Below are 14427 nucleotides of genomic sequence, written 5' to 3'. Positions count from 1 at the left end.
TGGTCGGAGGTCACAGTGCTTTTCCGTGCTGCCACACTGAGAAATGTGCCAGTCATCATTCTTTTCTGTCTTTTACCTTCTTCCCCAGCACTGCAAACCTCCTTTTTCTCACCTGCATTTTCACCTGTGCCACTTTGCCTGACCACTCTGCCCCTCACACCCATGGACATCTCATCCAGCTCATCCTCAGCATCAGTGCTCCTACAGGGCGGCAGCATCCTAGAGTAGATAGGTGTATTTTACTGAAAACCTGACATAAATTTCCCTCTGTGAGCAGGACTCAGTCAGCACACACCTTCTCATTCCTTGTGTTCCTAAGCAGCAACGGCACAGGACATCCCCTGGGAGCCTGTCAGAAACACAGGCTCTCAGCCCACTCCAGCCATCCTGAGCCAGAGTCCATATTTCATCAAGATGCCCGGGTCGTTCCAGGGCACAGTCAAAGTGGAGAAGCACTGGCTAAAGCTTACTTATAACAGACCTTTTCCCCCCAACATTCAAAGTGAAGTTTCTCAGTCATGTACAACTTTCTGTTATCCCATTGACTGTAGCCTACCAGGCTCCTCCATCCACGGCATTTTCCAGGCAAGATTACTAGAGTCGGTTGCCATTTCCTTCTCCGGGGGATCTTTCCGACCCAGAGGTTGAACCCAGGTCTCCCGCATTGCAGGCAGACACTTTACCCTCTGAGTCACCAGGGAAGCCACCATTCAAAGGTAAAGTAAAATTGTTATAAATGCAAATCCAGAACCAAAAATGTTATCAAATCCATGTTTTTGCTTCCACTTTCCTAAAGCACCCAGAGAGCTGCTCTCCACCAGATAACATGAACATTTGGTGGTCAGTTAATAGACATAGAGGAAAATGACTGAACTTCCCAATCTCAAGCCAAGAACTCCACGGTCCAGACTGAATTCAGGCAGCTGAATGGGTCTGAAGCTGGTTTTCCCTGAACACAAGAGAAAGATCATTTGGTGAGAGAGTTTATATTTGAAAGGTCTGAGGAAGAGATGTGGAAGAAGCACGCTCTCTGCTCCACTGTGAGCCCTTCTACCTTGGTATCCTCATCTTCCCTCCTGGGGGATCCCACCACAGGGCTCCTGGGGGCCCTCACCTCTTACTATCTGCGGCTCTTCTCTGCCACTCCCAGCTGTGACTCTCAGCTTGGAAGGGACCAGAGAGGACATCTTGCTCTTACATCCTCTGGATGCCTGAGTTCAGCCTGACGGCCCTGACAAGTGGACATCTGCTTTTGTCACCAGTCATGAGGAGATCACACCATCCAAGGAGCTCCATCTACTTCTAACCAGTTTTGACTTTTCAAAGATCTTTACAATGTCAATGCCACCTGACTCCCGAGGGAGCCATCTTCTGAGAGTTCCACTGTGTTATTCAGCTTCCAAGTCCTTTACCTGGGAGAGTACTCCTTACACCCACACTTCTCAAACTTTAATGTGTCTTTAAACACCTAGGATCTGTTGCGAAGGAGTGAGGGAGGGCTGTTGAGCTTTTCCTTTCTCGGCTGATGGTGATGCTCCTGACCAGAACTTGAGTGACAAGACTTGAAGGTTAATTAAGTATATCTTCAGGACCACAGAGGACAAATCCATGTGACCTGGTGTCACATCCTAGAACAGAAAATCATTTCTTTCCCAAATCATCCTTTTTTAAAAAAACAAAACAAAACAAAACCACAAACATCTTAGTTTCTGTGACAGTTCCTTGTGTGTCCTGGCTTTGTATTTTCTTAACTGTCTGATTTACTGTCTTCTGGAAATGCCCTAATGAATGCTGACAAACCCTCTAACTGTGTGGCACCAAGCCTGGAACACTCCAGCTTTGAATGAACAACCTTGGGGCAGAGCAGGATCTGGTTCAAATGAGTTCAAGACTGTATGATCTTGTTTAGGAATAACATGGATATGAAGCCTTAAGTCAACAAAGACCTCCAGCCCTTCCCTCATAAATGCACCTGCCTTTCTTGCCACAATGGTGGGAAAGTGGGTAATAAACTAATTCCTCATCCAAGGTAATAATAACATGATATGTTATCCTTTAAGGGAACTTTGGGGCTTCCCAGGTGGCACTAGTGGTAAAGAACTCACCTGCCAGTGCAGGAAACATAAGAGACATAGGTTTGATTCCTGGGCCAGGAGGGTCCCCTGGAGAAGGGCAGAGAAACCCACTTCAGTATTCTTGCCTTAAGAATCCCATGGATGGAGGAGCCTGTTGGGCTACAGTTCATAGGGTCGCAAAGGGTCGGACATGACTGAAGCGACTTAGCATGCACACAAAGGAACTTTGACAAGGCAGTCCTAAAGAGGCAATGTCTTATTCTAAAGGCAAACTCTTTAATGGTATCATCCTAGGCCCCATGGAGACAGGTAGGAGAAACATGTGCCAGAGGGCTGCTCAGAGCCTACCATGCCATTGCTGCTTCTTCCACCCTCTCCGAGGCCCCGAGACACATGAAACACACAGCACTTGGTCCTGTAACACCTAGGGCATAAGGAGCAATTTCCACAAAGTTGGTTGATTTGGAGCAATTCATTTTTTCAAAGCATCCATGGGCTGGGGAAAGGTTCTTGACGACAACTGAAGTAATTGCTTCTAAAGCCACAACACCTAGGAAGGAAATCAGCTTTAGGTAGAAATACCTGCCCCAGTCAAGGGAAGAAACAAGGTGGCTACTTCCAGGAAAAAGACAGGAACTTCACTCAGCATGGTGAGTTTGGAAGGGGAGAGAATATGGTGGAAACCAAGGCAAGGGTTTCTTCAATGATCACTTAAGGAAAGCTGGAGGGGGGTTCCTGGGACAGGATGTTAACATGAAATTATTTTAGTTTTAGTTTTGGCTGAAGCTGCACGACAGTAGGCTCCCCATACAAGAGTCAAGTGTGGAAATCTTGCAAAAAGAGATAGAGGTGGTGGGAAGCCAGTTTTACAGCTGTAGATGACCACCCACGTGCAGCGGCGCACCCAACTGCAGAGGCTGAAAAGCAGGTTGAATAGAAGACAAATTGTGGAGAAAAAACTGTCCCATGTTCCCATGGGCTTCAGTGTGGCCCTGTGAGTAGCTTGATCTCCGACCCTGGAGCTCAAGAGACAGAAAGTATTATTGTTTCATTTCCATGAGAAAAAAGTCTGATGGAAGAACAAAGGAGAGGTGCTGCAGAGATCAGCCCGCAGGCCCTGAGTCTGTTTGCGCAAAGGATGTGTGAGTGTTTCTAAGAGACCAGATCTGAAGTGAGATCAGCTTAGATCCTTTCTATGGGACTATCTGGAGGCACAAGGGGCCTCAGGAAAGAGAAGCCAGAGATTTACCTGCAGATGCCTTGAGGCTGTGGGAAGAACTGTAAATGATCAGCCAGAGAAGAGTTGCCTTTGTCTTTGACAATGAACGTGCAGATGAGAGATGGGGACTCTCCAAAGGACTCATGGAAACTGTCAGATTTCATTTTCTTGGGCTCCAAAATTAATGCGGATAGTGACAGCAGCCACAAAATTAGAAGATGCTTCCTCCTTGGAAGAAGAGCTATGACAAATCTAGACAGTATATTAAAAAGCAGAGACATCACTTTGTCGACAAAGGTCCATAGTTAAAGCTATGGTTTTTCCAGAAGTCATGTATGGATGTGAGAGTTGGACCATAAAGAAGGCTGAGCACCAAAGAATTGATGCTTTCAAACTGTGGTGCCGGAGAAGACTCTCGAAATTCCCTTGGACAGTAAGGAGATCAAACCAGTCAGTCCTAAAGGAAATCAACCCTGAATATTCATTGGAAGGACTTATGCTGAAGCTGAAACTCCAACACTTGGGGCACCTGATGTGAACAGCTGACTCGCTGGAAAAGACTCTGATGCTGGGACAGATAGAGGGGAAGAGCAGAAGGGAACAATGCAGGATGAGATGGTTGGATGGCATTACTGACTCAATGGACGTGAGTTTGAGCAAACTCAGGGAGACAGTGAAGGACAGGGAAGCCTGGAGTGCTGCAGTTCATGGGGTCGCAAAGAGTTGGACACAACTTAGCAACTGAACAATAACAACAAGAGCCCACAGGATGAAGAATCAGCTTGAAACACCCGCCAGAACCAGGGAGCCTCATGCCAGCTCACAGTGGGATTAGTCAAGCAAAAACTCTCCTACCTCTTTTCTCTCCTCCTTCCCTCACTCTGATCAGGAAGGATTTGGAATCACCGTTAGTTCCACACAGAAGGGGCAAAAACACAGGACTAGGCAGGAGGTGAAGAGAAGCCAACCATATCTTCCTTTGCTGCTGCAGGCAACTGGCCCAAAGCAGGGCTGTGCTGGGAATGGGAAGTAGTTACATCTTTGAGTGAAATTTAAAGTTTGATGATCACACTGACCTGGATGTTAACTATTCACTAAAGAATGTTTTGTTTTCTGAAAGGAGCCAGGAAAGGCAGGAGATCTGCCCTAAATTTCATCCATGGACAGGGAATAAGTGGTCTCACAGGTGACATTTATTTCAAGGAGAATGGGAGACATGAGTTCTATGACTTTATGATTATGTCCCATAGGTCATTGCTTATTCAATGTAACGATGACTTAAGAGTTTGTCAAATGAAATCAGTCATCTGCTGTTCTCATTGCAAAATTCACTGGAAGATACATTAGCTTTACAATATGTTTCTGAGTCAACCAAGGTTTATAGGAGAGGCCAGATTCATAGACTGTCAGAACCAGAAGGTTATACATGAGCAACTCAACCCCTCATTTCACACAGGAAACTGAGGCCCAGAGACATGAGAAGACTTTCTCAAGTTCAGACATATAGAGGCATCAAGAAAACACAGAAGTATAGAGCATCTGCTCACACAGGCTATATTTAATTAGGTACCTTTCTTTGTAAAGGCCAGATTTCTTCCTGTTTCCCAGGTCTCAGAGAGTTTAAAGTAAAATTGTAGACAAGATTCTTGACATTATATGAGAAAAATCTATGCTAAGAATCTTCCCTGATGTCCTCCTAGGCTTAAAATATAGCCACTCTGATTATAAGTATCCTTCTGCTGAACTCTCTAAACCTGTCTGTGAGCACATAACTGCAAATGTATTGGTTTTTTCATTATTCACACTGGTCACTCAATACCTCAAAAACTTCCTAAGCTCACGTATTTGCCTTATTCCAAGACAGGGTCTCACAAGGTACTTGGAATAGGAAAGGGGTCAGCAAATGTTTGCAGAATGACATAATGGCTAGATTTCAGTTTCACCATCTATGTGTTCTTTATGTATCAACAACACTGCTTCCAGAGAAAGAAAAAAGGCGACATGTCTCCTCATCCTTGAAACCTGAAATCTAGAATCTGGACTCATGTTCTGCTGCTGCTAAGTAGCTTCAGTCATGTCCGATTCTGTGCAACCCCATAGACGGTAGCCCACCAGGCTCCCCCATCCCTGGGATTCTCCAGGCAAGAACACTAGAGTGGGTTGCCATTTCCTTCTCCAAGGTATGAAAGGAAAAGTGAAAGGGAAGTCGCTCAGTCGTGTCCGACCCTCAGCGACCCCATGGACTGCAGCCTACCAGGCTCCTCTGTCCATGGGATTTTCCAGGCAAGAGTACTGGAGAGGGGTGCCATTGCCTTCAAATCCATAACTCAGGGCCACTACGTGGGGGATGAGCAGCTCCCACTGGCACCTAGCCTATTGGGCAGACAATGGTGTGGCAAGTTTGTCCAGGTGGTCTTGCCCTTCCCACCGACCACTTCCCTACACTGAGCTATTCTGGGGCTGGTGGTACAAAAGGCATTTAGCTCCTGGGATACCTTCTGTCCTGTGATGAGGGAGAAACACTAAATCTCACTGGAGGACATATATGATTTACAGCCAGGTCAAATTCCTGCCATGATAGACACTGTATTACACGTTTTATTGACCTGGGTAGGAACCTGAGGCCCCCAGACAGGACCAACGTAATCAATTCGTTAGCCCTTGTTTCTTCAGGATTTCTTTGTTACTTAGGTTAGTAGTCTTTCAATTATTCGACAATGATGAATAAATGCTCAAGAGTCTTTATTAGAAGAGAGGAAAAAAGATCACTCATTACAAGTGATGCTGTCTCAGTGTCTACATTCTAATAACATAGGCCTAAAAGTTACAATGTCAGCTCTCAGTAGCTGGAGCCATCTCTTCCACTGCAGCCTGGGTGGGGACCGTCGGGGTGTCCTTGGTCCTGGCCGGCTCTCACTGTGCCTCAGATGCCCAGAGGGGCAGCTCATGAACCTCTAGCAGAAGGAGGGAACCTCTAGCTCCTAGAGCTCCCAGGAGCCCCCTCAGTGGCAGCCTCCTCTGCCCTGGGAGGGCAGGGACACCTGGAACCACCTGCAGGCCCCGAGGACAGACCACAAAAGCCTACCTGACTCCATCCTGCCTTCCTGGCTCTCGGGGGCGTTGTCGGAGGCGCTGGTGCCCCTGGGGAAGGGCTGGTGGCTAAAGAGGTCGTCACATAGGAGACTTCGGCACAGCTTGGTGAGGAAGCGGAGGACATACCCGACGCTATTCACCACAGGCAGGCTCCGCAAGTGCTGCTTCCCATCAAAGGAGGCGGAGACTGGAAAAGCACAGACACAGCTACTCAGAGCAGGACTCTGGAGAAAGCCACAAGCCCATCAGCCCTGGGGAACAGGTCTTGGTGTGGTCAGTTCTGCTGTGCTTTTAACTAAGTTTTATTTGGATTTCACCTGTTTTTTCACTAACACCCTATTTCAGTTCCAGGATCTCATTCAGGAGATCACATTGGCTGTACCTGTTGCGTAAACTTGGTATCCTCGGGTTTGTGACTGTTTCTCAGTCTTTTCTTGTTTTTCATGATCTTGACAGTGTTGAGGAGTACTGATCATGTATTTTGTAAAATGTTTCTCAATTTGGTTTGTTTGACATTTTTCTCATGATTCGACTGGGGTTATGGTTTTTGGGGAGCTTCCCTGATGGCTCAGACAGTAAAGAATCCATCTGCAATGCAGGAGTCTGTGGTTTGATCCCTGGATTAGGAAGATCCCCTAGAGAAGAGAATGGCAACCCACTCCAGTATTCTTGCCTGGAGAATTCCATGGACAGAGGAAGCTGGTGGACTACACTCCAGGGGGTCATAAAGAGTTCGACACAAGTGAGCAACTAACACCCACTTTCACATGAGTTTTTGAGGAGGAAGACTGCAGAGGCAAAGCGCCTTTCTCCTTGCATCAGATAGACACATGACATCTCTGGGATGTTAACCTTCATCTCCTGGCCAAGAAAGTGTTTGCTATGTTTCTCCACTGTATTCTTCATATTCTGTTCCTGGGAAATAAGTCACACGGTCCTATCCACATTCAAGGGCAATGGAGGGATTAGGCTCTACCTCCTGAAGAGGGAACAGTCTCTATATAATCTGAAATTCTTCCATAAGGAAGACTTGTCCCTTCTCCTCCACTTATTTATTTGTTTATTCATTAATAACAGTGTAGACTCAATATACTTATTTTGTACTGTGGGCTGTCCAACACTATGTTATTTATTTTATTGCTAAATTATTCCAGTTTTTATCTTTTGGGAGCTTGCAGATTTACTCCTGCATCCCTCTGACACACCGTCATTTTTTAAGCAACTCTAGATAAACAGACTTGGATCAAAGGTGGGTCTTGATAAATGTCTGTATCTAGATGTGACTGTGTGTGTGTGCGTGTGTGTGCACGGGTGTGTGTGTTCAGTCCCTTCAGTAGTGTCTGACTCTTTGCAACCCTATGGACTGTAGCCTGCCAGGCTCCTCTGTCCACCAGATTTTCCCAGCAAGAATACTGTAGTGCGTTGCCATGCCTTCATCCAGGGTATCTTCCAGACCCAGGGATTGAACCCACATCTCCTGCACATCTCCTGCACTGCAAGCAGATTCGTCATGCCACTGGGGAAGCCCAGATCTAGATATATATGTGTATTCAAATAAAACTGAGTTCATACTGAGGTGTCCAATTCTAACCCAGTGTTCAGGGTTCATTCAGCCTTCTGGGGAGGAGTCTTTATAAAAGAACTCCAAAGGTGTTCTCGGTGTTCTCTCCGTAGTGATGCTAGATCACACTCAATTTCTCTAGGGCTACCAGAATTTTGAAGAAACATCCAGTTCCTCCAGCTGAGAACTTGTTTCTTTGTGTAATCCTCCTCACGGAACTCTGTTGCCATGTGAAGCTCACACACCAGCTCCAGTGTGGGGAACACATAAAAAGATCCCCAGCAGGACATTCTGCTCCCCTCCTCCTCCAGGCTCTGCCCTCAGTGCGCACATGTGGAACGCAGCCTGGACTTTTATACTCTAGCTCCCAAAGGCTAGCGCACTGCAAGGACTGGGACAAGGCGACCAGAGCTAACTTTGATTTCAGAACTGAAAAATAAACTCTCACACACACCTACCCATTCAAATTAGAAATAAAAAGAATCATTTCTTTTGTGTAACTTTTAATAATTTAACAAGAGCTTTCATGTCTATCACCTCATTTATGCTGTCTGACTGTCCTGTGAAGACAGTGGAAAGAAGGTTATGATCCCATAATGTAGACGAGGAAACTGAGAAGGCCTGAAGTGTTTTTCCAGCTCCTGTGGCCTCTAAGGGGCGTTTGCCTGTCACTTTAATGCTCCATAATAATGACTCTGATTGGGAGGGTCAGCAAAGAGCTGCCAAGGGGCTCAGTAAGGAGGATCTTGACCTCTGGGACATGCTGGAGATTCCCTCTTGGGTGGGGGGAGGGGGGGAAGTGGGGAGGGGCAGGCACTGCTGCTCACCTCCCATACCTTAAAAGACTAGTTGAGATGGAGACTGACCACACAGCAGGTGGGTCTGGGGCATCAGGCCTGTGCCTTAGATCAGGGTTTCCACATTCCCAGAGATTCCTGGAAGCTCACACAGTGGGAAAATCCCACCTCCTGGAAGCAGACATGTAATATGTGAGATCTCAATAGCTACCCCTCTGGGAGAACATGGTTAAGGCAGAGCATCCCAACAGGTGTGCCGGGAATGGGCCATGGTACTGGGACATGGGCCCTCAGCCTCTGGGGTGGCCCGAGGCCCAAGCATGGAGGTTTGAGTTCTTCAGGTCCACGATGCCCACACTAGTGTCACCATTTTCTACACGTTGTGCCCACGAGGATGTTTAAAAAGCAGTGTCTGAAGGCTCAGGTTCTAGGTGGACAGTGGGGGAGACTGGGTCTTTCTCCTCAGGCCCCTCCCTAAACCACCTTGGAGCAATCATCATCTTGCTGGGCTTCCACATCACCACCAGAAAAGTGGAAGACCACTGTGCCGCTTCACAACCTCAAGGAGGAGGCTCCTCAGTGCCACTGCATTCTCCAAGACCAGGCACTCCACTCTGGCCTTCCTGGGAATCCCTCAGCCAGGGGAAACTTGGCAGGGCTTTGCCTGCTCGGATGTTGGTGTCAGGCTCTGCAGAACCTCCTCGCCAGTGCCAAGGCCCCTGAGGCCACAGAAAGGCTGAGCAGCAGACCAGAGAGTTAGGGGTCTGCTCTCCCAGCCGAGGGCAGGGCCACAAAGAACCTGGGTGGGATTCACTCAAGAGGGAGGGGCACAGAGTGCAGGAAGAGCTTTCTCTGAGCACTGGTCTGTGTCTTGAGCTCTGCTGTTTAGCCAGGAAAAGGACAAGGCTTTCAACCTCAGAGAGCAGTCCAGGTTCGAGAACCTGACTCTCAGATCAGGAAAGAACAACCAAGGAGCCCTCAGAGGTCTGACAGTGGGACTCTCCTCTTGGGCCCCTCTTGGTGCAGTTCTTCTTCCTCCTCTCTTCTGCCCGCATCTACTGGAGTCTCTTAGAAGTCACCCTGGGTCAGACACATGCACCCAGACCTCGCCAAGTTCTGTTTTAATCAGTTACCAGCTAGACAGATCCAGCTTCTTTCTCAGAGGGAGCTCCAGAAGGAGGGCTGAGTCAGGATGAGCTGGTGAAGCTGTGCTGCAATATCTCCCCACCTGCAAACCCTGGTTATTGACCTGGAGTCCAGGAAAACACTTATGTTTTGGTTTTGCAGGACACAGCCACATTAGAGGCCCCTCTCTCAAATCCTCTCTTAGCCAGCCAGCAGGGTCACCTGTACTGCCCTGTGAATGGAAAGTTGGCTCCCTTTTGCCTGGGTATATGGAGGCTGTGTCCATGATGCTGGGCCAGAGAAGACACCAGGCTGTCCTCTCGGATTCAAAGCATCTTGCAAAGGTGTGGAGCTCCAAGGCCTTAAGGGCAAGTGGTGACAACCACTGTACACGTGGAGAAGACAGGCAGTCTCGGTCAGGGGAGCAGCTGAGGGGGTGGAGCTCTAAAGTCCGCCTCCGCCTTGTGGTGACACCTCCCCCTCCCTCTGGATGCTGTTCAGTCAGGGTGCAAACTGGAGGAGTGTGCTGCGAGGTGGGATTGAGCTCTTGTTAAATACAAACAAAAACATATCCTGTGAGATAGGTTGAGACCATGAACTTTCCCCACTTCCCTGCACAGTGACAAGTGCTATGAAAAAGGAATGAAATGGAGGAAGGGAGAATAAATAGTGACAAAGGCTGATGTGTCAGACAGGGTAGTCAGGAAAGGGATTTTTGAGAAGGTGGCATTTGACTATAAATCTGAAGGAAGTCTAGGAGCAAGTCACATGGACACTTGGAGAAAGAACATTCCAGAAAGAGAGAACAGCAGGTGCAAATGTCCTGAGGCAGGAGGAGCGTGGTTGGAGGACATACGAAGGAAGCCATTGTGACCAGAGTCAAATGGAGGACTTAAGAGAAGTGACCAAAAAAAAAAAAAAACAAGAGAGAGAAGTGACCAGAGCCAGGTCACATGGGGCCTGGGAGCCCTTGTAAGGATGTGAGCTTTTTCTGGGAGTGACATGAGAGCTGTTGAGGATTTGGAGCAGAGGAGGGGCATGATCTGGCTTAGATTTAGAAAGAACCAGAGTGATTACTGTGGGTCATGAAAAGTGGCTTGATTCTGAATGTATTTGGAAGTTAGAACAATAGGATTTATTGATGAGCTGGAAGTGGAGATGAGAGAAAGGGACAAGTCAAGGGAGAGGATTCAGATGTCTAGTCTTCTTACCCAGGTCCGGGAGCCTCTTCTCCTCAGGCCCCTTTGGCACACAGGCTCATTTAAGGCCCCTGGAGCCCAGCAGATGGAGACAGACCCTGGCCACAGTCCCCCAAGCCTGACTCAGCTGCTTTCCTCTTTGGAGACACCCATGGATGCCATGCTTAGTCGCTCAGTCGTGTCTGACTCTTTGCGATCCCATGGACTGTAGCTTACTAGGCTCCTCTGTCCATGGAGATTCTCCAGGCAAGAATACTAAAGTGGGTTGTCACGTCCTCCTTCAGGGGACCTTCCCAACCCAGGGATTAAACCCAGGTCTCCTGCATTGCAGGTGGATCCTTTACTGTCTGAGATACCAGGGAAGCCCAAGAATATTGGAGCGGGTAGCCTATCCCTTTTCCAGGGGACCTTCCCAACCCAGGAATTGAACCAGGGTCTCCTGCATTGCCCTCCTCATACCGTCCACTCCAGGGCCTTACCTGACACCATCTCGCCACCGTAGCCCTGCTTGACCAGGGAGAAGACCAGCTTCTGCTGGTGGGCACAGTCGATGCATGCTTGCACAGCCTGCTGCAGGACTGCTGACGGCCGCTCAGGCCCGAAGTGCTCAGGGAGCTGCTGCACCTTCCTCCTCTCCAGGTATGGCCCTGCATTGGCTTGCTTGTTGATGTAGAGGCAGACTGTGGAAAGAGACCCACAAAGCCCTCAGTATCAAAGCACATCAGGCCTGCAGTGGCTCCTGTATGCGGGGCTGGGGATGGGGGGCGGGGGCAGGATGCCTCAGCCATGTCCCCTTGGCTCTGGCCTTGGGAAAGCTGAAAAGGCCAAAGTGGCACCAATTCTTCCCAACTTGACAAGTAAAAGAGACAAAAAAAGCCCAACTGCCAGGGCTTGCTCTCAAGACAGCCTCCTGGTTGGGAAGAGACAGACAGGTGTGTCCCCTCCGATGTATTCAAATCTGAAGCATAGACAGTTATGGACCGTGTGTACAAATGTATTTCTATGCTGGGAATATACACATATAAAATCTTCCCTCTGGGCAAACTGAGAGAGTAGCACTGAAACATATGCATTACCATATGTGAAATAGATAGCTGGTGGGAAGTTGCTATATAACACAGGGAGCTCAGCCTGATGCTCAGTGATGACCTAAAGGGTTGGGATGGAGTGCAAAGTGGGAGAGAGGTTCAAGAGGGAGGAGACAGGTGTATGGCTGATTCATGTTGTGTGGCAGAAACCAACACAGCATTGTAAAGCAATTATCTTCCATTTAAAAAAAAAAAAAAAACCTTCCCTCCTCCTCTCAAGAAGCTCTCAAGCTATACATAATGTTTGGCATTTGCCATCATTGTTGTTGTTAACCTTCAGTTAAAAAAAAAATTGACATGATGCTAATTACTCCAAAAACTATATATTCGATGAGTTCTAAAGAGAATTCTATCAACAATCTCAGGGATAATGCACACTCAGTAGTCCATTTAGGTGAGCCCAACCAGAAGCCCCTGTAGTTTTAGTTTTGTTTTTTTTTCTTTTAGAATTTTATTTATTTTTGGTTGTGCTGGGTCTCTGTTGCTGCATGCAGGCTACCCTCCAGTTTCAGTACACTGGCTTCCCATTGTGGGCTTCTCTTGTTGCGGAGCATGGGCTCTACAGCATGGGTTCAGTAGTTGTGGCACACAGGCTTAGTTGCCTCGAGTCACGTGGGATCTTCCTGGACCAGGGATTGAACATGTGTCCCTTGCATTGGCAGGTGGATTCTTAACCCGTGGATAACCAGGGGAATCCTCCCTGCAGTTTTAAATACATCATACTGGTAAAAAAATCTTTTAAGCATGTGTCCCCAAATGTGTTTATTTATTTATAGGTTATAGACCTTCTCAACCATATTAATGTATTGCATACATTTAAAATGCAATCAAAAAATAGAAAAATTTAAAGGGTGATATAAAAAGAAATACTAATAGTAGCTATCATATTTTCTTCTACAGGTTAATGACTCCTCTTACGTCTCCCTATGTCCCCAGCCCAGATATGAGCATCTTACCTTGGGGGCCACTAGTGCAGAGGAGTGTTGAAGAAAGACTTTAAGAGGAAACCATAAGAATTTTGGAAGGATTAAACAGTAATAAAGTTGAAGAAAATTAGTTTTTACTGAGCAGCTACTATATAGTCCAGGTATTGTATATACTTTACCTTGTTTGATTTTCAAAATAAACCTGAGAACTACATATTATTATTTTGTTGGTAATGAAGAAACTGAGGTAAAAAGTGGTGAAGTGGCTGCTCAGAAAGTATAATTAGTGGTGCGACAGGGATTTGTTTCACGTCTTTCTGATGTCATGACCTGTGTGCTCTTTTCACTCTACCAGGTTGCCTTCTCCCCTACTAAGCCCAGATGATTTGGTAAAACCCCGAACTGACAAGGGACCTTCATGCCAGGCAGTAGTGTGCTAGGCCCCACAGAGAAAATGGTGAACCAAATCGACATGATCCCCGGCTTCAGAGAGCTTAGGGCCCTGCAGGGGAGAAAGACCTACTCAGAGAACTACAGAAAGTGAAGTGGGACCTTGGCTGCAAAAACACTAGGGAGGGGCTGGAAGAGCTCTTCCTGGGAACCCTGGCAGGAAAGTCAGTGAAGGCTTTTTTGAGGGAAGTACCTGAGCTGAGATGGGGCTTCTCTGGTGGCTCAGATGGTAAAGAATCGGCCTGCAATGTGGGAGACCTGGGTTCCATCCTTGAGTTGGGAAGATCCCCTGGAGTACTAAATGGCTACCCACTCCAATATCCTTGCTTGGAAAATTCCATGGACAGAGGAGCCTGATGGGCTGCAGTCCATGGGGTCACAAGAGTTGGACATGACTGAGCGACTAAACCACCACCACTACCTGAGCTGAGATACAAGAGAGGGTGACCAGAGGAAAGATCATTCCAGAAAGAGAAGAGAGAATATGCAATGATCCTATGGTGGGCCCTAAAGACTAGAGCAGGGCCTTGTAGGCCATACTGCAAAGTCTGGTTTTTACCCAACAGTATGGGGAGGGCACCAAGGAATTGAAATGGGATGGGGCTGGGGGTGGTTTGTGATGAGGAGGATCTGTGTGTGTGTGTGTGTGTAAGAGAGAAAGAGACCATCCTATTGCTGTTACTCTTGGGATGGAACTGTCGGTCCACTGGTGGACACCCCATCAGAGAGACTGGGCAGAGGTCTACCCTGACTGGACTGGCTGGTACTAGGTGGGACTGGGGGACATCAGGATCCTTAGGAGATCTGGAAGCACAAACACAGGGACAGAAACTCTTTGAGGTGAGCAGGCTCACTATTGGTACAAAGTTAACCTGTCTCTGAAGAGAAGAAGAT

At 47.6% G+C, this 14427-nt stretch overlaps 1 protein-coding gene across 7 annotated transcripts in view; it reads right to left on the bottom strand.

The window, feature by feature from the left end:
* SCML4 (Scm polycomb group protein like 4) overlaps nt 1-14427 on the bottom strand; it is a 100029-nt gene that overhangs the window by 25426 nt on the left and 60176 nt on the right. For all 7 annotated transcript variants that reach the window (XM_086317464.1, XM_086317466.1, XM_086317467.1 and 4 more), the window contains 2 exons: nt 11549-11749; nt 6380-6574 (listed from right to left, as the gene is read on the bottom strand). In XM_086317464.1, coding sequence (XP_086173590.1) covers nt 6380-6574; nt 11549-11749 — 396 coding nt within the window. The remainder of the gene's footprint in view (nt 1-6379; nt 6575-11548; nt 11750-14427) is intronic.

This window comes from Bos grunniens, chromosome 9 (assembly GCF_055505025.1).
Source record: "Bos grunniens cultivar Pamir isolate PY7600 chromosome 9, Bosgru_T2T1.0, whole genome shotgun sequence".
Lineage (NCBI taxonomy): Eukaryota > Metazoa > Chordata > Mammalia > Artiodactyla > Bovidae > Bos > Bos grunniens.
The sequence above is the reverse complement of the archived record's forward strand: the minus strand, read 5'-3'. Positions and strand labels throughout refer to the sequence as shown.